Genomic DNA, 24,467 nt, shown 5'->3' on the forward strand with positions numbered 1-24,467 from the left:
AAGTATAGGGATACATTCTGCTGGCTGTTAGCTGAGGGTGAAAGGCCGGGAAAATCTCAGGTGTCTAACAAAGCATCCATGGCGCCAACTACATACAGGAATAGAGTATACAGAGGTGCATTGATCAATTGGACTGAACGCATCATAATGGCCTTTTCAAATTACTTTTCCTACTCCTCCAAAATGACTTGCTCACTTGCCCTAATAAACAAATTCCTAGATGATGCCGCCATTGTGCAGCTGAGATATATTCAAACAGTATTTCTGGTATAGTCCTTTGAGTTGGATGAGATAAAAAACCGTCATAGCTGTGCTTCAAATGGGTAAAGTGCCAGGGCTGGATGGCCTGCCCACTGAATTTTATAAAGGATACGCTACCATCTTAGCACCACATCTACTTGCGGTGTTTAATAAGCCAGAGCCAAACACTATCTCTTTGCCTTTATACTTGAGGCATTACGTGTTATGCTATTGAAGCCAGAAAAGCCATCCATAAATGAGTCCTATCAGCCCCTATCACGGATTAGGTGTGACGGGAAATACCTTGCTAAAGTCACTGCTAACTGGTTGTCACTCCTAATGCCTGTCTTTGTTAGGCCAGATCAGTATGGGTTCGTATCGAGTTGCTCCACAAAGCTCAATTTACACAAAATCTTTGAGCTGCTGTTTGATCTGGATCCTGGCTTGGATGCAGTGGTTGACTTTTTGACACCACCAAAGCATTTGACTCTCTTGAATGGGAGTATTTGTTTGACATACTTGCCAAGATAGGGAATGCCCAAAGAGTTCTTAGATTGAATCTGTCTGCTATATACAAATCCGACTGCCAAACTTCACATCAATAATATTATCGCATTGCCCATACCCATTTCTCGGGATACCCAGACAGAGTTGACCCCAGTCTCCCATCCTGTTTGCTTTGGCTCTAGAGTTTCTGACATCTTAGCTGAAACAACACCAGACTGAGTATGTGTTAATGCTATACAAGTTGGCATATACACTTTTTCCTTTATGCCAATGACATGACTCTTTATCTGAGCTGCTTGACCAAGTGTCTTGCTTAAACCCAGTAATGAGGGTATATATATATATATATATATATATATATATATATATATATATATATATATATATATATATATATATATATATATATATATATATATATATATATATATATATATATATATATATATATATATATATATATACTGTTCAGTGCTATATCTGGCATAACCATAAACTGGCAGGAATCCCAAATCTTTCCTGTAATGATCAGCGTGAAGGATTTTACCCTAGGCTTCCCCCTGGAGCAGTTTAAGGTCTCTCTTAATTATCTAGGAGTATGGGTGCACAGAGACCTGCAATAGGGTTACAGGAAAACTATGAGGTGACACTGTCGAAGATCACAGAGCAGATTACCTGGTGGCTCGTCCTCCCACTCTCCTTATCAAGGCGTATATGGCTCACAGAAAATGGTAATCCTTCCAAACTATTATACCTTTCATAAATATTCCTATAACTTTAAACGAAGCTTTCTTTTACGCACTAAAAAACACAGCTGAGTTACTTGGCCTGGAAGGGAAAGCAGGCTAGGATTAATTGGGACACACTCAAACTCCCATTCAAAATGGGATCTGTTTCAGGCCCCTGTCTTTTAATTCTATTACTTATTCACACAGATGCACTTCACACACTTTTGCTGTTATCCAACTTATATGCCACAGTAAATGATAGAGAAAAGTGAAGTGGATCCTGTTCTGCTTTGGTTATTGATTGGTGCACCAGCCTCCCAAATCAACTGCACTCTAAAATCCCGGGAGTGCCTGGGCAGGTAGACTCACCGAGAGACTATTTACTCTTCACGGTTGACATTACACTATCGCCCACTGCTGCCTGGAACATGCAAACCTAATGCATGGAAACTACTCCAAAAATGTGATAGCTTTAAAAGGGGGGGGATGGGGGGGAGGGGGGCAAGATGGCTGCGTGGTAGGACGCGCTTTCCTCAGCTCCTGCCCGCCGCCTCCCAGATCAGCGTAGCCTGGCCCTTACAAGGCACAAAACAGCTTGAGGCAACTCCGGGACCCAGCCCGGACCGCACGGACCCGAGCCGAGCTCAACAATCCGGCAGAGGGAGCAAAAACAGGCACCCCATCGAGCCAGCGGAGAGACGGTTCCAGCCTCCCTGGGGCGGGGAGGCTTCAACAACGCGGTGGTCCACGTTTTGGGCCATCGAGGCCAGCTATCCCTCTCCTGGCTGCCCCAAAACCAGTAATTCACCCGGCAATCGCCCCCAGCACCGGGACAGTCGTCTGCAGCGTGGCGACAGGAAGGCTGCATTCGGGGCCGTAGGCGAGGCACGCACCGCCCCCTGAACTGGGGAGGGGGTGAAATCTGCCTTGGGGACTCCAGAATGCCCCATAACACCTCACCGGGAGAGCAGCGCCCCAGCCAAAAACCCCAATCTGCTGGCGAGTGCCCTGCCCCTGCCCTCCACACTGGGGGCTAGCAGCTTACTCAGGCAATACCTGAGAGCACGTGGGCGGTAGCGCCACCAAGAATTGCGAGCAGGCCCCACTACCTATTTGAGATATCTACACTGCTACAGGCAGGAGGGCCCCAGCAAACTCATACCAGGACCCCTTCGGCCCCTCTGGGCGACCGGCGCCTCTTTTCAAACGGCTCACGTCCTTCGGGGTGGTCCACTGACACCCCCCCCCCCCCCCCCCCCCGACGCCACCCCGGAGTGCGCATGAGAGGGGCGGAGGAGCATGTCCAAATCCAGGAACACCAAGGCGAAACCCCTGAAAGACATCTTCGGCCGCTCACAATCCATCCCCAACATGGCTACCGCAGCTCCTGAAGCTGAAGCCTCGAAACGCCCTACGACTGCTAGAGACGAACCCACCAAGAAGGGCTTCTTGGAGTCGCTGTTCCTCACTCTTAGGGAAGATATCCAATCGGTGAAAAGGAATTTGCCGCGGAGATCATAGAAATTCGCCTGGATGTAGATGGCGTATGGGAGCAGGTGGCCGCCCTCGAAGAGAAAAGCGACACCACGGTAACTGAATTGACAGTGGTCCAGCAGGAGGTAATCCGACTGCAGGACCAGAATGTGGACATTCAGACGTACCTGGAAGATCTTGAAAACCGATCCCGAAGGCACAACATCCGGATCCGTGGTGTAAAGACCTCAGACGACACTCGGGACCTGTTCACCTTCACAAAAGGTCTCTTCCGGCACCTACTGGGGGACTCCCACGAGGATAACATCATCCTGGACAGAGCACACAGAGTGGGACCGCCCCGAGGCCCCAACGCTCCATTGGCAGAAATCCTGGTGTGCGTCCAGGACTTTAAAACCAAAGAGATCATCCTCTCAAAGGCAAGAGCTCTCCACCCCATCTCTTTTCAGGGACATTCCCCAATACTGTACCAAGACCTAGCCCTGATCACGCTACACCGGTGCCTGCAGTTTCGCCCCGTGACTGAACATCTTCGGCAACAGGGGATCTTGTACACCTGGGGGCATCCATTTCGCATGATCTTTCGTTATGATGGCAAACTCCATTCTTTAGTAGACTCTTGCCGCCTACTGGGCCTAGCGCTGCCAAGCGAATAAGATGATGACAGCAGTGCCGCCTCCGGGCCCGAGATCCCCCATCGGTATGGCAACAACAGGGCAAAAGACGACGTCCTCGGAGACCCCCCAAAATCAGAAATCGCTAGAAGCCAACAGGCAGCACTGACCGCAGCCACGGAGGCTCTTGCTGGAGAGAGCTTCACTGCCAAGTGAGAGACGCAGAGTTTTTCCTGTACTGGACCCTCTTAATGCATCCCTGCTGATTCCGGGTGGCCTCACTATGGACCCTAACTGGTTGATTGACCAGTCGTCCTGGGACGACGGACTGTCTTTACTGATTGTATTTGTTCGAACTGTTTTTGGGTTAGGGAGGGTTGGGGATGTTCCTTTATTAGATTTATTTGGGTTGTTTTGGAGCTGGTACCCCTCGTCCTCCTTTCCAGACAGTTGACCATACCAGCAGCGAGCTGCGATCCTTTTTCCCCAGCTATGTACACCGGAGAGGCTTCTGTTGGGTATGGTCTAGCCAGTTCTCCTTTCACGCTCTAGATGCCACATAAACCACTTAAGATCCTAACACTCAATGTTCGAGGCCTCAATAACCCCATCAAACGCAGGGTGGTTCTCCATTACCTGGAACAGTCAGCCACAGATAGAATGAAGTCCCGTGCTTTTCCCAGGCAAATGTTCTCCTCTAACGCTACTAATTCCGCGGGGGTTGCCATCCTAGTCTCCCGCTCCTTTCAGGGCAGAGTACTCCAAAAGGAAGCCGAGATTAAGGGCCGCTTGCTTACATACCAGTTTCTAGTAGCAGGGGTTTCCCTTATAGTGGGGTCCGTTTACGCCCCGAATGATTGACAAGACAAATTCTTCCACACAGCACTCACTGAGGCGACGGCTAACACTGAACGACGCCTGCTGCTGGGGGGCGGACCTGAACCTAGTGTTTGACAATCTTACCGACCGTTCTTGTCCGCGCACAACCCAGGTTGGGGCTCTTTCTCAGGCTGGGCTGGCCCGTAACCGGGCTTTGGGACTCACTGATCTGTGGCGCCACTTTCACCCTCAGTCGGGCCAACACTTACTATTCAGGGGCTCATAAAACGTATGCCAGAAAAGACTACTTCCTTAGCTCCACCCCGCTGCAGGCGCTTGCGACTGACACCGAGATCCTCACCGCATCCTTATCAGACCACTCTCCAGTCATGGTGTCCTTTCAGTTCCCGCTCGTCCAGCAACCACTACGTTTAAGTTAAGTTTAAGTTTAAGTTTAAAAATTTGTATAGCGCACTACTCACCCAGAGGGTCTCAAGGCGCTTGAGGGAGGGGGGACTTTACTTATCGAATATCCAAGTTTTTAGTTGTTTTCTGAAGGAGAGGTGGTTCTGTGTAAGGTGGAGGTGGGTAGGGAGAGAATTCCAGGTCTTGGCCGCTAAGTAGGAGAAGGATCTTCCCCCCATGGTGGATCTTTGGATGCGTGGAATTGTGGCGAGGGCTTGATTGGCCGATCGTAGTTGGCGGGTGGGGGTGTAAAAGGACAGGCGCGTGTTGAGGAATTCTGGTCCTTGGTTGTAGAGGGCTTTGTGTGCGTGGGTGAGGAGGCGGAACGTTATTCTCTTGTTGACGGGGAGCCAGTGGAGGTCTTTCAGGTGACCGGAAATGTGAGCTTGGCGGGGGATGTCTAGGATGAGTCTGGCCGAGGCGTTTTGGATGCGTTGGAGTTTTTTCTGTAGTTTGGCTGTGGATCCGGCGTAGAGGGTGTTTCCATAGTCCAGTCGGCTTGTGACCAGTTCATGGGTGACAGTCTTTCTTGTTTCGATGGGGATCCAACGGAAGATTTTTTTGAGCATACGTAGGATGTTGAAGCAAGATGATGAGACGGCGTTGACTTGTCTGGTCATTGAGAGGGAGGAGTCCAGGATGAAGCCCAGGTTACGTGCGTGGTCTGTCGGTATGGGTGCGGTTCCCAGGGCTGGTGGCCACCATGAGTCGTCCCAGGCGGAGGGGGATGATCCTAAGATGAGGACTTCCGTTTTGTCCAAGTTCAGTTTTAAACGGCTGTTCTTCATCCATTCGGCTACTTCTTTCATCCCTTCGTGTAGGTTGGTTTTGGCGGTGTTTGGGTCTTTGGTGAGGGAGAGGATCAACTGGGTGTCGTCTGCGTAGGAGATGATGTTGAGGTTGTGTTGGCGCGCGATGGATGCGAGGGGACTCATGTATACGTTGAAGAGGGTGGGACTCCGTGAAGATCCTTGTGGTACACCGCAGGTGACTTCGGTGGCCTCTGATCTAAAAGGGGGGAGGCGGACTCTCTGCGTTCTTCCGGCGAGGAACGAGATGATGCAGTCCAGTGCTTTTCCTTGTATTCCGACGTTGCTGAGGCGTTGTATAAGGGTGCTATGACAGACTGTGTCGAAGGCTGCGGAGAGGTCAAGTAGGACGAGGGCAGCTGTTTCTCCGTTTTCCAGTAGAGTTCGAATGTCGTCAGTTGCTGCGATGAGGGCGGTCTCGGTGCTGTGTTTGGCTCTGAAGCCGGACTGAGAAGGGTCGAGGGCTTTGTTGGATTCGAGGAAGGCGGCGAGCTGATTGTTGACGGCTTTTTCGATGACTTTTGCAGGGGATGGGAAGAGCGAAATGGGGCGGTAGTTCTTAAGTTCAGTGGGGTCTGCTGTGGGTTTCTTCATTAGGGCGCTGAGTTCAGCATGTTTCCAGCTTTCCGGGAAGGTAGCGGAGTTAAGTGAGCAGTTGATGACGTCTCGGAGATGGGGTGCGATAATGGAGTCTGATTTGTTGAAAATGTGGTGGGGGCATGGGTCGGTTGGCGAACCTGAGTGGATGGTGTTCATTAGGATGATGGTGTCTTCAGTGGTGATTTGGTTCCAGGCACAAAGGTTGTTGGAGGAGGATTTTAGTTCGGAGGTGGGTGGGGAGGACTGGTCTTCAAAGCGGTTATGTATGTCAGCGATTTTGTTGTGGAAGAACGAGGCTAGAGAGTCGCAGAGGTCTTGGGAGGGAGTGATGTCGTTGGTGCCGGCGGTGGGGTTGGTAAACTCTTTGACGATGTTGAATAGTTCTTTGCTGTTGTGGGCGTTGTTGAGTCGATCCTTGAATGCTGATTTCTTGGTGGATCGGATCAGTTGGTGGTGTTTTCGGGTGGCGTTCTTGAGGGTGGCTAGGTTGTCTGTGGTTGGGTTTTTTCGCCAGGCTTTCTCGAGGGTGCGACAGATCTTCTTGGATTTCTTAAGGTCATCATTGAACCAGGGGGCTTTTTTGCTACCTTGTTTGGTTTGATTGTTTTTCAAGGGTGCTAATTCGTCAGCGCTGTGGGATATCCATTGTGTGAGGTTGGTGGCTGCTTGGTTTGGGTCCGATGAATTGGCAGGAGGGTTTTGGTGGAGCGATGTGAAGAGCTGGTCGGTGGTGATTTTGTTCCAGTTTCTGCGGGGAATTGGTTGTGGGTGGTTGTAGGTCGTAGTCTTTTTGTAGTTGAAGTGAACGCAGCTGTGGTCCGTCCAATGGAGAGCTGTGGTGTGATTGAAGGAGATGTGCTTGCTGGAGGTGAAGATTGGGTCGAGCGTGTGCCCGGCATAGTGGGTGGGGGTGTCAACAAGTTGTTTGAGTCCGAGATTGGTGAGGTTGTCCAGAAGGGTGGTGGTGTTGCTGTCGTTGTTCTTTTCCAGGTGGAAGTTGAGGTCTCCCAGTAGAATGTAGTCCTCGGAGGGGAGGGCGTGTGGGCTGATGAAGTCAGTGATGTCTTCGCTGAAATGTGTGCGGGGTCCTGGTGGTCTGTAGATGAGGGTGCCTCTGAGTGTGGTCTTGGGGTCGGTGTGGATCTGGAAGTGAAGGTGTTCGGCGGCTGCAAGGTTATCGTCGGAACTGGTCGTGATGCGGATGGTGTTCTTGTGGACGATGGCGATGCCTCCTCCTGTTTGGTTGGGGCGGTCTTTTCGGATGATCTTGAAGCCGTCCGGGATGGCTATGGCGATGTCGGGCGCTGATGAGGCGTTCATCCAGGTTTCTGTAAGAAAGGCGACGTCCGGCGATGTGGTGTCGAGTAGGTTCCAAAGTTCAATGGCGTGTCTGTGGACCGAGCGGGTGTTGAGCAGGATGCACTTCAGGTGGTTGTTGTCGGAGTTCTGTTTGGAGTTTGTGGATTTGGTGTGGGTCCTGATGCAGTCGAACTTGCAGGAGTGGCAGGTGAAGGGTCCATGGGTAAGTCCTGGAGCGGCTTGGTAGCAGTTAGGGCGTCGGCCGGGGTTGAGTGCTGAGAGGGTGGCGGCGTCGTACGTTATGTGGGTGGAGTGGGTTTTGCGGGGGCCAGGGGATCTGGCGTGGGCGCGGTCCAGGCGCGGACGGGCTTACCTTTGGCGCGCCTTCGGCGCGCATAGGGCACGTCCGCTGCGCGTGGACGCTGCGCGTAAATTGCTTTGACATAAGTAGATAGTGGAGGGGGGCGGGGCGAGGGAGGAGCAGCTGGGAGGCGGGAGCGGGGTGGAGAGACGGGCTACGAGGCACAACAACAACAAAATCGCAGCAAAAGTAAAACCGAAACAGATTGGAGCACAAAGTTGAATATCGCTATGGGCAGTGGCACCGGCACAATCAGGCAGCAACTATCTATTTAAATTAGGCAATGCAAGCGTCACGATACTAATCATGGCATAGATGAAAATGCGAGCAATGCATAAACTGGCACAAATAAAAATGCAAGCAAAGTACAGATCAATACTTGGCAGCAGTGAGCAATAGCAGGCATCAATTCCTTCAAAGCAATGCAGGCAAAGCACTACGATACCCAGGCCAGGGAGCGTGGGGAGCGACCGCTTCTGCGAGAGTCAGGACGGTCACCGACACTGGCGCTTGCGTGACACACTATTACACCAGACCTCCACAGTTAACCAAATCAAAACTGCCATTTCAAAATATCTAACCCTCAACTCTAACCCAGACACGTCTCTAGCGACGCAATAGTCTGCTCTTAAAGCCATCTTGCGGGGAGAAGTCATTGCCATCTCATCAGGCAGTAACATAGAACGCATTCGAAAACGAGCTGAGCTCACTAAAAGGGTTGCAGAGCTGGGGCAGATGCACCAACGCACTGGAGCGGCCAGAGCTTGGCGCCAACTCTGTGTGGAAAGGAAGCAACTCTCAGCACGAGACCAAGATAAGGCTGAGTACGCGGCTCTCTGCCTCTGTCATTCCTACTACACCGGGGGCGATAGGTGCGGCTGTCTTCTAGCCCACAAATTGTGGGAAGCACGGCAGCGTCAAGGGGTGCAGACCATACGACATCCGGGGGTGAGCTTACTTCGGAGGACGCAGCCATCGCGGAAGTCTTTCAAGACTTCTACGCAGAACTTTACTCGAGTGACCCCCTGGAAGCACTTCACAGCTCTGACTATCTAGAGGCTGCACAGATACCCGCTCTTAACCAATCGCAAGTAGACCATCTCGATAGGGACATAGGGACAGAAGAAGTTATTGAGGCGACCTCCCGCCTCCGGCTCAGTAAATCGCCTGGGCCAGATGGCTACTCGGCAGCCTTTTATAAAACTTTCTGTGCTCGGGTGGCCCCCTTATTACGGGATTTATTTAACACTTTTGCACAAACAGGAGCCATCCCTGAAGAAATGTTGGAAGCGTCGATTGTAGTCATCCCAAACCCCCAGAAAGATAAAACACTCTGCCATAGACCAATTTCCCTCCTAAATGTAGATCTCAAGCTCTACACGAGCATACTCGCGACTCGTCTAGCGCCCTACATGCCTCAACTGGTGGAACCAGACCAGGCGGGTTTCATACCGCAAAGACACACAAGTGAAATACAAAAACGGTCCGACACCTCATTGAAAAAGCATCTCGCACACAGGGGTAATATATGTTATTGACCATCGACGTAGAGAAGGCCTTCGATAGGGTACACTGGCCCTATTTAGAGCAGGCCCTTCTGAGATTTGGTTTCGGTGACAAACTGCGCGTGCGAATACTGAACTGCTACCGCTCGCCCAAAGCCACAGTTCGAGTAAACGGTCCGACATCTTCCCGGTTCCCCATAGGTAGAGGCACGAGGCACGAGGCAGGGGTGCCCTCTCTCTCTCTCCCCTTCCTCTTTGCGCTTTATATGGAACCGTTTGCGCTGTTGATCAGACACCACCTCCTCATAACAGGGATCAAATTCGGCGGGGATGTTCATACCATCAGCCTATATGCAGACGACATCCTGCTCCCCCTTTCTAGCCCGGTCCAGGCGCTGAGGGCACTCTTCATCGAATTACACGGTTTCGCGTAGGCCTCGGGGTTCAAAATTAACACGGACAAATCGACCGCTCTCAACATTTCTCTCACTCCACATACGTCGGCTCATATACGAGAAGAACATCCTATACAGTGGTCTGCCTCCACGATCCCGTACTTGGGGGTGCAATTAGGCTCTACTAGTCAAACTACTGTCACTGCTAACTACGATAGGCTTCGCGCCCACATCCGCAAAGAATTAGGCCAGTGGAAACATCACACCCTCTCCTGGGTGGACAGGATAGCGGCCACTAATATGACTATACTACCCCAGATTCTATATCTCTTCCATACACTCCCTCTTCGCCTGCCCGCTGGCTGGATTGAGCAAACTCAGTCGAACTTAGCACACTTCATATGGCAGGGCCGCAAACCTAGGTTTAAGCATGCAATAGCGGTTTTGCCACCAGAATGGGGTGGAGTGGGGATCCCTGACTTACAGCTTTATTTTTACGCCTCGCAGGTTCGCTACTTACTAGAGAGGAGCCGCCTCGAATCCGAAAAACATTTGTTGTTCCAAAACCAGGCAGTTACAGCTACACCCCTGCAGGGTATCCCATTCCTCCACAAGGCACATAGGCCACCTAACCTCTACGCATCCTACATCACAAGCACGACTTTGGAGGCCTGGGACTGCACTGCCACTACTCACGAGCTGACTTCATTTACCTCCCCCCCTAACTCCATTATTTAATAATCCAGAATTCCAACCCCCGGCATGGACACTAAGGCCTTTGCAAGCTGGCACCCCACTCCTTGCCGCTCCCTGGGTCACCTGTTTGACCTGGAGGGAATTATTCAATTCCCGCAACTCCGGACAGACTATGGTATCCTGGAAAGGGAGAGACTGCCCTATTTACAGCTCAGACACTGGGCTCTGCAGCCACAAGTTGAACCTGGTGCCCAACGATCCCTGACCACATACGAGAAATGGCTTATTACCCGAACCTCTCACAAGAAACTCATTTCTGACCTCTACAAACATTTATTAGCCACCGCTACACTCACAACGCGGGCTGGCGCGATGCGAACGGGAGTTAGGTCGATCTCTCACCCACAAGGAATGGGACAATATCTATTATAGGGCTCGACATTCAGCATACAACACATGCCTTACTACTACATTGACTAATGTGGTTACCTACTGGTACTACACACCGGAGCGCCTCCATCACTTCGATCCCCGTCAGCGCGCTCTGTGTTGGAGAGGCTGTGGGGAGGTGGGTACCCTTGAGCACCTTTTGTGGAGCTGTGACCGCATTCAACCATATTGGTCCCAAATCCTCGACGAAATAGATTCTGTTCTTGGCACACAACTCCCACGCTTCCCAGCCTACATCCTCTTGGGCTTACCCAACCCGTTAATGTATTCACTAAAATCCCAAAGGGGCCGACTGATCACTATCGCCCTGGGGGCGGCCACTCAGAATATACTGGAGCACTGGAATGGAGAAACTAACTCTCACTCTGGCGGACAGGGGGTCTGAGTTCCCGGAGCTATGGCGCCCCTTCCTAATATTGCTCATAACTGAATTCAGGGAACTAATTTGCCTCAGACTTCTACGCTTGGCTGATACACAAATCCCACAGGAGGGCTCTTCATGCAAAGTTAACAGACCACAATAACTTTCAGCATGTTCCACGATTCCTTCTTCCCTTTTCCCATTTTATTCTGTGTGGTGGACGAGGGGAGGGGGAGGGGGGTGGAGGAGGATATTGTTGGGTTTCTTTTGTTGTCATGTCATTAATCGCGACATTTGGTGTCTGTAATACATTGTCCCTGGAAACAGGGGGTATTGTTCCTTCTCTCTTTACCTGTTCTGAAAATCAATAAAAGATTTAAACCATAAAAGGGGGGGAGGGGGTGATCCATATAAAAATGGTCCTTTTGTCACACTGACTTACTTTATGGGCATTACCCAGGGTACCCCTCTTAGACCTATTCCTGTATTATAGCCTCTGAGTGGAATGCAGGTGGACAATCCCTGCGTTTCCAAGAAATTGAGTGCTACGTCCACTAGGCCAGTGATTTTTAACCTGTGGTCCGAGGGCCCCTGGGGGTCCGGCAGGCCTGCTTTGAAGGTCCGGAACTGTTTTACAAAATGTAATAATATTAAAATGAATAAAGCATATACTAATAAAGAAGCTAAACTTTGCATTTGAAAACATTTTCTATATTTGATTGTGAATTACACATACTATTTCATTATTTGAGCATTTGCTTAGTGTATACTGTTTTTTTAAATAATATTAATTGAAATAATAGAAATTGCTTAGGCCAGGGGTCCCTAGAGCCTATGAATGATTCAGTGGGGGGTCCACAAAAGTCAAAAGGTTAAGAACCACTGCACTAGTCAATTCATTTCCGCACCTTGGTGTACAGCCCAGTCAGAGACCCTTGAGAGGGAACATTCTACTAGAATGAAATGGGAGGAAGAGCTAGGTTTAAAGGAACAGTAGAATATTTGGAAATTTTGCTACATTTGGACAAACAGTATCTCCTCGACCAGCAGATTGTGTATGACTCAGTTCAAATTCGTACATTGTGCATACTATATCCCTATGCAGCCCTAGCATTATGGTCTCCAAAAAATTGCGAACTACCGGAGATGCAGAGCACCCTATTCTGATTTTTCACACTTTTGTTTTTATAAAAGCAACAAAGGCCCCTATAACCAAGAGTCACACTTTCTGCCTATGGGGGAAACAAAGAAATGGTTTTAAAATCACTTTTTTATTAAGTTTATTAATAAGAGTATGTTTTTGTAGTACGTGATCTATTCTTTTTCTAATTGAAGATTGTAATGATTTTTACTAATCAAGCAAAAAAAATTGACCTTGAGTCACACTTTCAGTAATTCGATAGATTTAAACATGACACAATACCGTCCTAAGCAAATAAAACCGGATTTATTAACGATTGTGTAGAGTAGTGGGTTATGTCAAAGACAACAATAAAAAGATTTTTCACACTTGGCATGGTCATGTGCTAGAGTGATGGACTACTGGCAGAAAGTTGGTACTGATGTTGCTGATGCTAAAATATGAAGTGCCAATACATTCCAGAGTTGCGCTTCTCGGCTGGATAGCAGCGATTCCTATTACTCACAAGAAGCTGCTGGCCCTGACACTACTCTTATTGAAGAGACTCAGGGCTTGTTGCTGGCATAGGAGCCACATTCTGAAGGGTAACGACTGGCTTGATTCGTTAATTTACTGTAATGAGCTATTGGACCTATATGTGAAACCTTTGCCTCCTTCCTCCGGAACCCAAGAAATCTAGGATACATTGAAAGGTTATTTGTTGCAGTCAGAAATGTAAAATCTTATTCATCTCTCTTTGGTCAGAAAGGAATACGGACTGGGTATTGCTCTGTGCTTAGACTAGGTTGCTAGACTTGAGAGCAGTAAAATGGGATTCCAACAAGTTGAGGTAACCCTGTTATGATGCTAAGCTGATGCTGCGATAAAGGGTGGGTACAATCGATCTTGAGGTTGCACTGATTGATCTTTGAGATCTACTGTTGTTGCATGTACATTAATTCTGCTGCGCTTGCAAAACTGTCTCTAATTTCTGCTTCCTATTTATGGTATGGATGTGGTGACCTACAATGACGTTTGAAATTGTATGAACCTTCGTTTTGTTTTATTGTATTAAGAAATTAAAATAACTAAAACCAAAAAACAGACCTTAGTAAATGGTACTATATGTTCCCAGGGCCTGTAAATTTAATGCTGCTAGTGGGCCTCCAGCACTTTGTGCCACCATCTTGTGTAGAACTGTAAAACATGTCTCAGGCTTGCCACTGCCGACTGTAGTGCAGTCTTAAATTGCAATTCTGATCTGGCAAAATAAAACGTTTGCCAGGCTCAAACCTTCCTTTTTAATACTTATAAGCCACCATTAAGGTAGGCCCAAAAGGCTCATAGTGCAGAGTTCATTGCATTTAAAAAGTGAGTACATTTAAGTTATACACGTCCTGGCAGCAAAAAACTCCTAAAGTCATTTTTCACCGTAGCAAGGCTGCCTCTCCCATAGATTGACACTGGGTTACCTTATTTACCTTAATAAGTGATAACTTCAGTTTGGAAGCAGATAAGGGAAACACTTTTTTCCACTCATTTGGATTCTAATTCTAAACCCTCTTTAATGGTAAAGTCTGATTTAAAGATACTATTTTGAAAAGCCACTGTTATATTTAAAAGAAAGGAGGTCCAAACTTAGAGGTGATCATCCAGTAGTTTATTCTCAGTTAGGATCTCATCCAGCCAGTACAGAATATCAACTGACCAAGTCACATTCCTACAGTCTGACCTACTCGAAGATCTAGAACTAAGAACTAACACATCTCATAACTATAGAGAATACCTTAAGACCTCTGTAGAAAGTAAACAATGATCATAGAGAACTTGTGAAGGAAGATATCACACATCTTCCCCCTTTAATAAATTAAGCCACATCGATTAAGCTCCCAATCAGCTACTTAATACAATAGGAGTTGTTGGTTCAACTCTTTTTTTTTTTTTTAAACAAAATACGCATGTGAGCATGTGCCGAAAGTTGCTTAAACTCTTAAAATAAACGAAAAGCCACAACAAGATTATGTATCATTAAGTTCAAAACTGAAATAAAGTCAAATGTCTCTCACCAATGGATGAAAATGTCTATAGCATTCTGTTGTTGAGATCCCTGAAGAAGCTGCCGGCTACGCCAGTGTTATATTTAAAAGAAAGGAGGTCCAAACTTAAAGGTGATCGTCCAGTAGTTTCTTCTCAGTTAGGATCTCATCCAGCAGTACAGAAAATCAACTGACCAAGTCACAATCCTACAGTCTGACCTACTCGAAGATCTAGAACTAAGAACTAACACATCTCATAACTATAGAGAATACCTTAAGGCCTCTGTAGAAATCATAGAGATCATAGAGAACTTGTGAAGAAAGATATCACAGCCACCTTTAGAAAGTTGGGCACTTGCCTGCCTAAGCCAACTGTGCCTTTCTGCCAGTATCCATGGTCACATGAATGTAATGGCTCTCCTGTAGTGTGATCTGTATTCCTCTCAGACGGGGGACAGAAAGACCTTGGGTGTGGGGAAGCGTATCTCTCTCCAGAGAATGATGGTCTGGGGAGCTGTACTCAGCCCTTCATGAACTTCAAAGGGTAACATGAGTGCTGTACCCATCCCTTACTGACTTGAGAAGCTGCCTGCCCTGTTACTGGCAAGTGCAGCTCACGGCTGGGCCTGCCTACCCTCGTAGCCCAAGACAGTTAGGAAAGGAGAAGGATAGACAAAGGGGGTATCCCCCACACCTGAACTGGCACTTGGTCTAAAAGTGGCACCCTCACAGGGCAGAAGAAGTCTGCCATGTTGACTGAAGAAGGAAGACTGAACCTGCTTGTCTTGAACCAAGGACCCCAGAAATGACTGCAACAGTCAGTTGGCTGATCTGCTATATGTGACAAACCTGGTCCTTTTAGCTAACACATGTTCCCTTGCGGTAGACCTGAACATCTAACTTTAACCTTGTCCACCACGACTACATAACTGCAATTGGCACTTCTTGGTGCTATTTTTACTTTAAAAATTAATAACTCATGTTCTACTTATTGAGGTTTTGTTTGTTGTCATTTAATTTATTAAAATGTACACATTTTTCCTAAATTGGTTTGGGATTTTTAGTGTGTTGTTTTCACTTTATTATTGTTTGAAGTGCTGCATAAATGCTTTACGTATTGCCAAGTTAAGCCTTACTGCTTTTGTGCCAAGATACCAGAGGGTCAAGCACAAGTTTATTTAATGGCTTTTGTGGTTCTCTCTGAAAGAGATTGTGGTTATTAATTGAGTGCAGCTCTTAACCCAGTTGTTACGCACTACTACTACGATATTTTATTTGTTTGAAAATGCATATTGCTGAACATTCAACAAATACAAACCTACGTGTTTCTGTTTAGGGTATGTTATCAACCCCTTGCATGCTCATGAAGGCCCCCGGCCGTCATGCGTCACGGTTGGCGTGTGCAGAGAACGTCCAGGGGCCATCCGAATCCCGCCCATTTTGAAAAACGCCCGCACCGCGTGAAAATTCGCGCACATGCAAGGGGTTAAACATTGGAATGGAGTAAATAACATTGATTAAAAAAATTTGATCTTTGCTCATATATGCATTAAAAATGTATAGAGGATCTACACTTTTGTTAGACACAAAATACATAATAACACCGGTAGGAGATGGATTTGTGTTAATTGAAATTGTTGTTCCCATTATATTATTTCACTTTTCAGGTTTCTTCAGATTTGGAACAAATCTTAACCTGTGATTTTGGGAGTAAAGGGAGGGTGGAGAAATCTTCTAACACTCCGCATATACTGGGTGGCTGACTTTAGATATCACTCTAGAACACCCTGGATAGAAGTGCAGACAACCTCCTGCATACTTTATTGTGATAAAAAAACAATTTGAAATGGATTCAAAAGTTATCCACCATTATCCAGTTTCAGTTGTTTAGCAGTTGATGTGGTCATTACTATTCAGTAGAGGAGGAGGATGATGAATGCAGCATTGTTCTGAATTGTATGTCGTTTGCTGTAGGTTTGGACTGTCATATAATTTGGTTACAGAGTTTCAGTGATCACGTGCCTGCTTTAGATTTTGGTGGATGGGTTACTCTGTCACAAACGTGATGGATATCCTGTTCCCTGTATTACAAGTGCATTATATCCAGTGGCACTTATAATATGTCGGACAGGATATCTGTCACGTTTGTGACGGAGTAACCTGTCCGCCAAACTCTAAATCAGGCCCCAGTGCTAGAAGTGGTTACATTGTAAACACCCCACACAAAGTGCTGGAAGTTGTCCTTATCAAAAGCACTGATGTGTCCCTATCTCTCTTTTTAGGTCATTTGTTGATGGAACACTTCTTGAAGCCTCTGGTCAGGTACCCTTCACTTCATGTCCAAACAGTGGTGCAGTCTAAAGAAACTGTCCTACAATTAAGTTGTACAGAAACTGAGGTTGAGCATGCAGCACCACAAGACGTTTTCATCAAACTTCTGATGGTTCTGGAGCTGCTGCACAAACACTTGCTTGGTAGGCCACTTTGGGATGGAGCCATCTATCTTGTCTTTGTTAAATTATGAATGCATATCATTGTTTTCCTTTCTTGTTGCACAAATGGTTATTCTTCACACCATGCATTTAATTGTGTTGTACCGAAAATATGGTGAATGTCACTGCTTCTGGTGCATGCATTGTCAGAGGTCATGGGTAACTCTTGGGAATCAAATTGAAGGATACGTTTGAGCAGGGCAGCACTGTCACACAGGATGGTCCACAACATGCTTCATGTTGGTGTCCCAGGTGTAAGCTACTTTAAGTAAGGGAAACCATATCATCTTACATCATGAAGGTGAAAGCTGTAGGCTCAGGAAGCAAAACATAGCACAATTACCCACATCACTTAAATACTCACTCTTTATTTAAAAGTGAGAATAAAACTCAGCACACATTTTTCTAACCTGCAAGTTACAGGTTTGAATCCAGGTGGGATTCCCCTCCCACATTATTAAGGATGCTAAAATTGGTGACATTGAGTTGGGTATGAATTTTGTTTTTCCATATGTGAGAACATAAAGTCCATACTATTTAGGGGACCTTAAGGAGTGCATGCAAGTGTGAAAATCTTGCGTTTGTTTATTTGACTTAGATTATATCCCCATTTTTTTGCGGATGCAGATGTTCCTTTGGAGGAGCCGACGAAGACCGTACAAGAGAAAGTTGTTCTGTCACAAGTGCTGGGCAACATGATCTGGGAGGATTTGTCGGAGTGCATCATCAAAGACTGCTTGGTCTACTCTATTCCAACTGATAGCAGTAAGCTGGAGGAGTATGAGGAAGTAAGGAAAGTCTCTGCATTAGACTGTGCTGAAAAGGCTTCGGGTGAAGGAGTGACAGACATCTACCCAAGAATTGCAGCATGAAGCTGTTAACAAGGCATGCTGTCCTCCAGTGTGTTGGTTTTTTATTGGGAGCACTTAGGCTTGGGAGAGTAAATGCAATTCAAAATATTTCAGTAGCTCATGCTCAGTGGTGTTGAGTTACTTGCGATGGATCTGTTGAAGAATCTTTTTGTGAAGCTGTTGGCTTATCGGCGCTGTACATTGTCTCATAGTTGTGTGTGCTATTACTATAACTGTATCCTTTCAGTTGAAATACTACTGCTTTGTGTAGAAGAATGTCGTTTGTTGATTTGGGACTGCATTGAGCCCAATGAAGAATAGACAGAAAAACTATTCTTGTTGGCTTTAAAGTGTGTATAGTTGCTTGCCACTTGTGCCATTATGCCACATGTGGCCTGGATTTATTTATTTCACGTATTTATGTCCTCAATTACTCCCTTCCTTCACTTTTAGATAAATTAAACATATTTTGTTGTTTCTGTGTACTCACCACTTCTTTCCTGTCATACCTGGGAAGGAGCCTATATGAAGCAACATTGCAACGATCATGGCCTGTGAGCCGGTATAAGTGCTCAGTGGGCTGAAGCATCCACAGCAGCGGGCTGTATGTAACCAGGGGCTCTCATCTTTCAACAGTGGTTGATCAACTATCAACCTTTTTTGATCGAAAAAATGAATACCCTTGAGTTGGGTAATAACATCACCTGTCAACAGCACCTATATATATTCATGCAAATGTAAATATTGGTTTCATTGAGGAAACAAAGTATGGGGGATGTCTCTCTTCATTGCAATATATTTTTAGGTCTCTCCTCAGATAAGGCATGTGCTTCTGTTGCGAGACATAGTATCTGAAAGAAACACTTTAGTTATAGATTCCTTACCTTAGAATTACCCCCAGGCGTCCGACTGGATCCAGAAAGTTTTTTTTGTCAGTAGTACCTCTGCGCGTCGGAAAGTGGCGTCAGACGGCACTGCGTCCGTCGTCGGCATCGTGGTCGCCGGGTGACGTTGTGGCAGCTACCTAGACGCCGCCCTCGCGCGCCGACGTCAGTACTTTATTTTTCTGCGCCAGCCAGCGCAGATCCGGGAAGAGCGGTACCTCAGTCACCCGCGGCTCAGCGCACGGATCCCAATGGGTCGACTCAGAGCTTTCCTCCCTTTCCCGGACCCGGAGCAACCCGCCCAGCTTCGTATGTTCTACGAGGCGATGAATGCCATCTTTTGGAGGACTGACCCAGCCGGCGTGCCTTCGGGCCCCGGGGACTCGGTTGGTGGACCTAGGTCTTTGCCGCCGCCGGCTCCGGCGCCGCAGCCCACCTTGGATCCAGACCTGGATCCAGATTGGCACCGGTAGACCTTATTACACCTCTGCCGGCGCCGCTTCCTCTGGCACCACTACCGCATTCGGCTTCCCGGCCGGCGTCGACCCCGGCCTCCATCCCAATGTGGACAAGGAGCCGGACTGGCGGCTGGGCCCAAGTCATTCTTGTGGCTCCGGATTGAGTACTAGGAGTCTGGTATCCCGAGCTGCTCAACATGGCCATCGATCCTCCGATCAGGCTGCCTCTTTGCGAGGATCTTCTGTCGCAGCAGAGGGGAACGGTCCTCCTCCGAACCTGTCCAGTCTCCACCTCCTTGCGTAGAGATTGAGCGGCGGCAGTTGACGTCTTTCGACCTGCCTCCCGAAGTCTGTGACGTATTCTTGGCAGCCAGGTGTCCCTTCACAAAGACAGTATACGCCTGCAGGTGGAACACGTTTGTGGCATGGTGCACAGCAAAGGCTGTGGATCCCCTTTCTGCCCCTCTTTCTGATGTACTTTTGTTCCTTCTTTCTTTAGCCCAGTAGGGCTCTGCTCTGCCTTCCTTCTGCTGCCAGATCAGCCTTCTCTTTTCAAGTCCTCGATAGTTAACCGCTTCTTAAAAGGCTTAACGCATCTTTTTCCTCTAATCCCTTTCGTTATGCCTCAGTGGGACTTGAATCTTGTGCTAATTTATTTAATGTGCGCTCCCTTTGAGCCGCTTCACAACTGTCCTTTATGTCTCTTGACACTTAAGACTGCTTTCCTGGTAGCCATCACTTCTGCTAGAAGGGTGTGTGAGCTACAGGCTCTTTCTTCAAAACCTCCTTTCTTGTCTGTTCTTCCGGACAAAGTGGTTCTCAGGACACATCCATCCTTTCTTCCTAAGGTAGTCACTACCTTCCAAATCGGGCAGTCCATTACTTGACCCACCTTCTTTCCGGAGGAGGAGAGGCTCCACCGGCTGAACCCAAAACATGCGCCCTCAATTCAATTCAATTCAAAGATGCTTTATTCGGTATGTAAAAATACAACCATATAGCAACAAACAGAGAAAAAAATAACTAAATACAACATACATGTATATCAATTTGGATTCCAAAATACCTAGGTTGCTTAAATACATTATACATTAGACGACACATATCCGACAGTCTTTAAAATGCTTTTAGGTACGTTTGTCTACAAATGTATGTACAAAATTTGGCAGTATCGAAGTGCAAAATCTATTATATCATCCTCACAGATGCATAATTTATGTGAAGACAAATTTCTACCTATTCCAAGTACATTTGGTTACTCATAACTGTGCAAATTTAGCAATATTAAAGTGCAAAAATAATTGTCATCCTTACAGATGCATTGAATCTATGAAGCATACTTCCACTAAAATATGTGCAACATGGCAGAATAAAGTGCAAAACAACTATACCGTTTTTTTTTCTAAGTGCAATGTACAATAGCAGCATTTATCCGTCTTTAGTAGATGTGCAAATTAGCATAATAAAGTGCGTAGTGTCAAAAACCATCCTTCCTTAAGTGCAATGTGCATTTAGCAACACAAATACAGATACTATGGGAATCTGTCTCACTATGTTCTGCTAGCTATGGTAGTATAAATTATAAAATATTCAGTTTCAACATAATAAAATATACAGAGAATGCATCATTAATTGAATTCATACAATAATTGATTTTCGAACAGAAATGCATTTTAAAATATAAGTGGCCACATGGAAACATACGTCAGGGGTCTCTAAATTAAACATCAGTTGCATCGCTGTTTGTATACCACGCGTATTGTATTTTAAAAAGATGGGTTTCAGATAAAATTTCCTAAAAGAAGTATAAAAATTACATGATAACATAAAGTGACTAGTGCTCTGTTTGGATTTATCGTCACAGGGACAGAGACAGGTACCAGGTTTCTTAGCCACGGGGAATGCTACTAAGTGATGCATGATTCCCAACCGGAGACGGGTCAATACAAAGTGGTGGGAGTTAATACTAACAACAGTAAGATAAGTTTGGAAGCCTACATTAATGTTGTATTCCAGATAGAGATTAAACGTACTTTGTTTTACATATCTTTCCATCCTAATCCCAGCCGTATATTTAAGGAATGAGACTTTAAACTCCCGCTTCGACAGCGTAGGCCCTTTATTGGGTCTTTAAAAATATTTAGACCATACAGGGTTTTATACCAGTGTTGTATGTGGCTTAACCAGGGGATATTTGATCGGCGTTCGAGCTTAATACAATCAGTAATTACATCCTGAGTAAACTTTGTCTCTTCCTTTGCCCAAATTGAGCGCCATAGGGACAAAGGACGTAAAATGATTAAATCATTGGCATAATTTAAGTCAAGTTCCCTGTGTATTATCTCGGTTGAGGCCATAGCCGGGGCGCAATTTAATTGTTTTAAAAACACATTCTCCTCGCGTTGGATCAGGTTCGCACTCTGGGCATCATACCCCCATGCCCCGGCCCCGTATAAGGCTGATGTTATACATCTTACTTTAAATATGGACAACATTTCATGAATTCTGCGACCCCCTAATTTAGCAGCAAATCTAAAAATACAACTGTGAGAAGTTGGCCTGGTATATGATGCTCACTAGTTCTAGTGATCACCTTGTACCATGCCAAGCAACCCTTATGGTGCAGGTTGTAAAGTCAACCTTATAGACAAGCTATCCTAGGGGTAGCATGGACTAAGCAGTCTTAGGCTAAACTCTGTAAAGGCATGTGAAGCAAGCTGTTTTACCATACACAATCCCCTTGAATACCAAATGAAAGGACACCACACAGATATGTATTGAAAATATATAGAGATTTATTTCTACATATAACCCTGATACTCTTTATGAGCACAGAAGCAAATGCGTTAAAACAAAACACAGTTTAAATATACAAAAGTTGCACAATTATGGATGAGCCCTAGGGGCCACCTAAACCATATACTAAAATAGTGGTATAAGAACCACTATGGGGAAAGTGAAGAGGCCTAGGGCCTGGGGAATCGCTGGAGCTGTTCGGGACTAGCAGTGAAGAAGTCGGGAAAGGCCCGCGGGACTCGGGTGCAGTGCGGAAAGTGCACGCATTACCAATGCAATGTCAATGGTGCGTAAAAGTTATAAAGTTAGTTATTAAGGAACCTTCCGAGTGACCTAGAAGGATGAAACTTTAGACACAGACACTAGAGGTGTATACCAGTGTGGGAACACCGGCGTTGCTGAGTTACCTCACCCACAGGAAGCGGGTGCACAGGGTCGAAGTAGTGTCGGGTTTCGTCACGCAGGTCGATGGTGCTTGGAGCTGAAGATGCTGCAGGCGGCTCGATGTGAAGAGTTCCGGTGGATCCAAGGGTGGATCTGAAGAGGTGAAGACCTGAAAGCAGAGGGGACAATGTTCAAAGTCACTAGCCAGTGACTACCGTGGAACCAGGAAGGAACCAGGTGATGTCGGGTGCAAACAGGTGATGTCGTGAAGATTGTCTCTGCAGCCACGTGGACACGAAGAGGTCAAGGACGTCCAGGAGTCGGTCATGAGCTGTCCCACGTAGGCTCTCGCTGATGGCGGTGTCGGCAACTTGATTGGAGCAAACAGGCCTTGGCTAAAGCAAGCCACGCAGGAAGTGATTCAAGCTTCTCACTCAGACCAGCAAGGTCAGAGCGGGTGCTCCTTTTCAGGGGAGCAAGAGCCAGTCTGGAGCAACCAGACCAGCGGTGTAGTTTGTCGTTTTCGTCGCCAAGATGGCCGCTAGCCACGTGGCAAGTGGCCGGGATGGCGCGTCGAGTGGCACGGTGCAAGAGGGCCCCACGCAGATCGTGGAGATGCTGGGGGGCTGATCTTCGGTGCAAGGGCTGCTCGAGGTTGGGGTTTCTCAAACCCCAAAGCACAGCATCGAGGGTGCCTCGGATACTGCGCAGTCAGCTTCTCGGGGGTCTTTCAAGAGGTCCGGTCCCACGTCTCTCGGTGCCTCCACGGGTCCCTTCTTTGCAGGGACTGTGGATCGGGCTGTGAGAAGTCTGGGAGTCTGGGTCTTGTCAGGCTCTGGGCTCGGGCTCCGGCGGCGGCAAAGCAGACGTCGAGTTGCTGGATGGTGCCTGTGTTCACAGGGTGGCCACTCCTAGGCCACAAGGGAGATGCTCTTCAGTCTTTTGTGCAGCAGAATGTCGAAGTCCAGTCGTCTTCTTAGTTTCAAGTTGATTCAGGATGATCTGAAGTCTCAGGACACAGCTCCCACTCTTATTCGAATCTGGGGGGCCGGATCACCTACTAGGTCCCTCCTCTGGGTGGAACCAGGAAGGGGGGTGGTTACACCCCCTTTCCTTTGTCCAGTTTAGCGCCAGGACTGGGGCTGGAAGGCCCCAGCACCGGTTTGAACTGGCCTATGCACAGGGACACCTTGTGTGCCCCAGGCATGTCTGATTCTATTCAGCCCTGTCCTACCCAATACACAAAATCCTGTCTGGGGTGGTGCTAGCACCTCCCAAGGCAGGAAACCCTTTGTCCAAGCTGCCCTCGCTGGAAGGACTCCCAGCAACAGGAGGTCAGACTTGTGTCTGTGGTGGCAGCAACCATTTTGTGATGCTGAGGCTCTGTTTAACTTTAACCGGGGTTCAGGTTAGGTACATGTCGTGTCCCTCTAGAAGGGTGGAATGCTACCCCCGTCGCCAGAACTGGCGAGGGGGTAGTATTCCAATTCGTATGACACCTTACTCGACATGTTTTGATAAAGCCAAACCCAAGATAGCATTTAACCGCGAGGATTATAATGCACTTAAGAGTATATGGTATGGCAGTATCATGAAACAGCTAAAGGACATGGTTCCGAAAGCTGCAGACAGGCTCAACTCATGCCAGAGCACTATCTCACATATTTCCAAGCACTCTGCCTCCAGGATTGATGAGGCCTTCCATAGGAGTGGCTGATAGGAACATATGTGTCCATTTTAGGTTAGGTATAGGCATACTACACCTAAGTAAGGGGTGGTTACACCGACTTACCCCAGCTGAGTGATCAGCCAGTTGTGTCAAATATGGAGGCCAGGCCAGGGGTGGCACAATACGTGCTGCAGCCCCTGGTAGGCCTTGGAAGCACCTATGCCCTGGGTACCTGGGTACACTGTTACAGGGACCAATAAGGTGAACCAGTTCCAATTTCGTTATGCACCTAAGGTGCATGGGTAACAATTTAGAGAGAGAACAGCAGACTGTGGGTCTGATTAGCAGGCCCACAGCCACATTAAGTCATAAACCAGTGAAGCAAAAAGCAAAAATTTGGGGTGACCATAGGATAGCAGACCCTACTCTCCTAC

General features: G+C 47.3%; 1 protein-coding gene across 3 annotated transcripts in view; it reads left to right on the forward strand.

The window, feature by feature from the left end:
• The window catches only part of ZW10 (zw10 kinetochore protein), a 172,578-nt gene that overhangs the window by 69,337 nt on the left and 78,774 nt on the right, over positions 1-24,467 (forward strand). For all 3 annotated transcript variants that reach the window (XM_078682353.1, XM_078682352.1, XM_078682354.1), the window contains 2 exons: positions 16,782-16,973; positions 17,619-17,779. In XM_078682353.1, the coding sequence (XP_078538479.1) occupies positions 16,782-16,973; positions 17,619-17,779 (353 nt within the window). The remainder of the gene's footprint in view (positions 1-16,781; positions 16,974-17,618; positions 17,780-24,467) is intronic.

Source organism: Lissotriton helveticus, chromosome 3_1, assembly GCF_964261635.1.
Source record: "Lissotriton helveticus chromosome 3_1, aLisHel1.1, whole genome shotgun sequence".
NCBI classification, from domain to species: domain Eukaryota; kingdom Metazoa; phylum Chordata; class Amphibia; order Caudata; family Salamandridae; genus Lissotriton; species Lissotriton helveticus.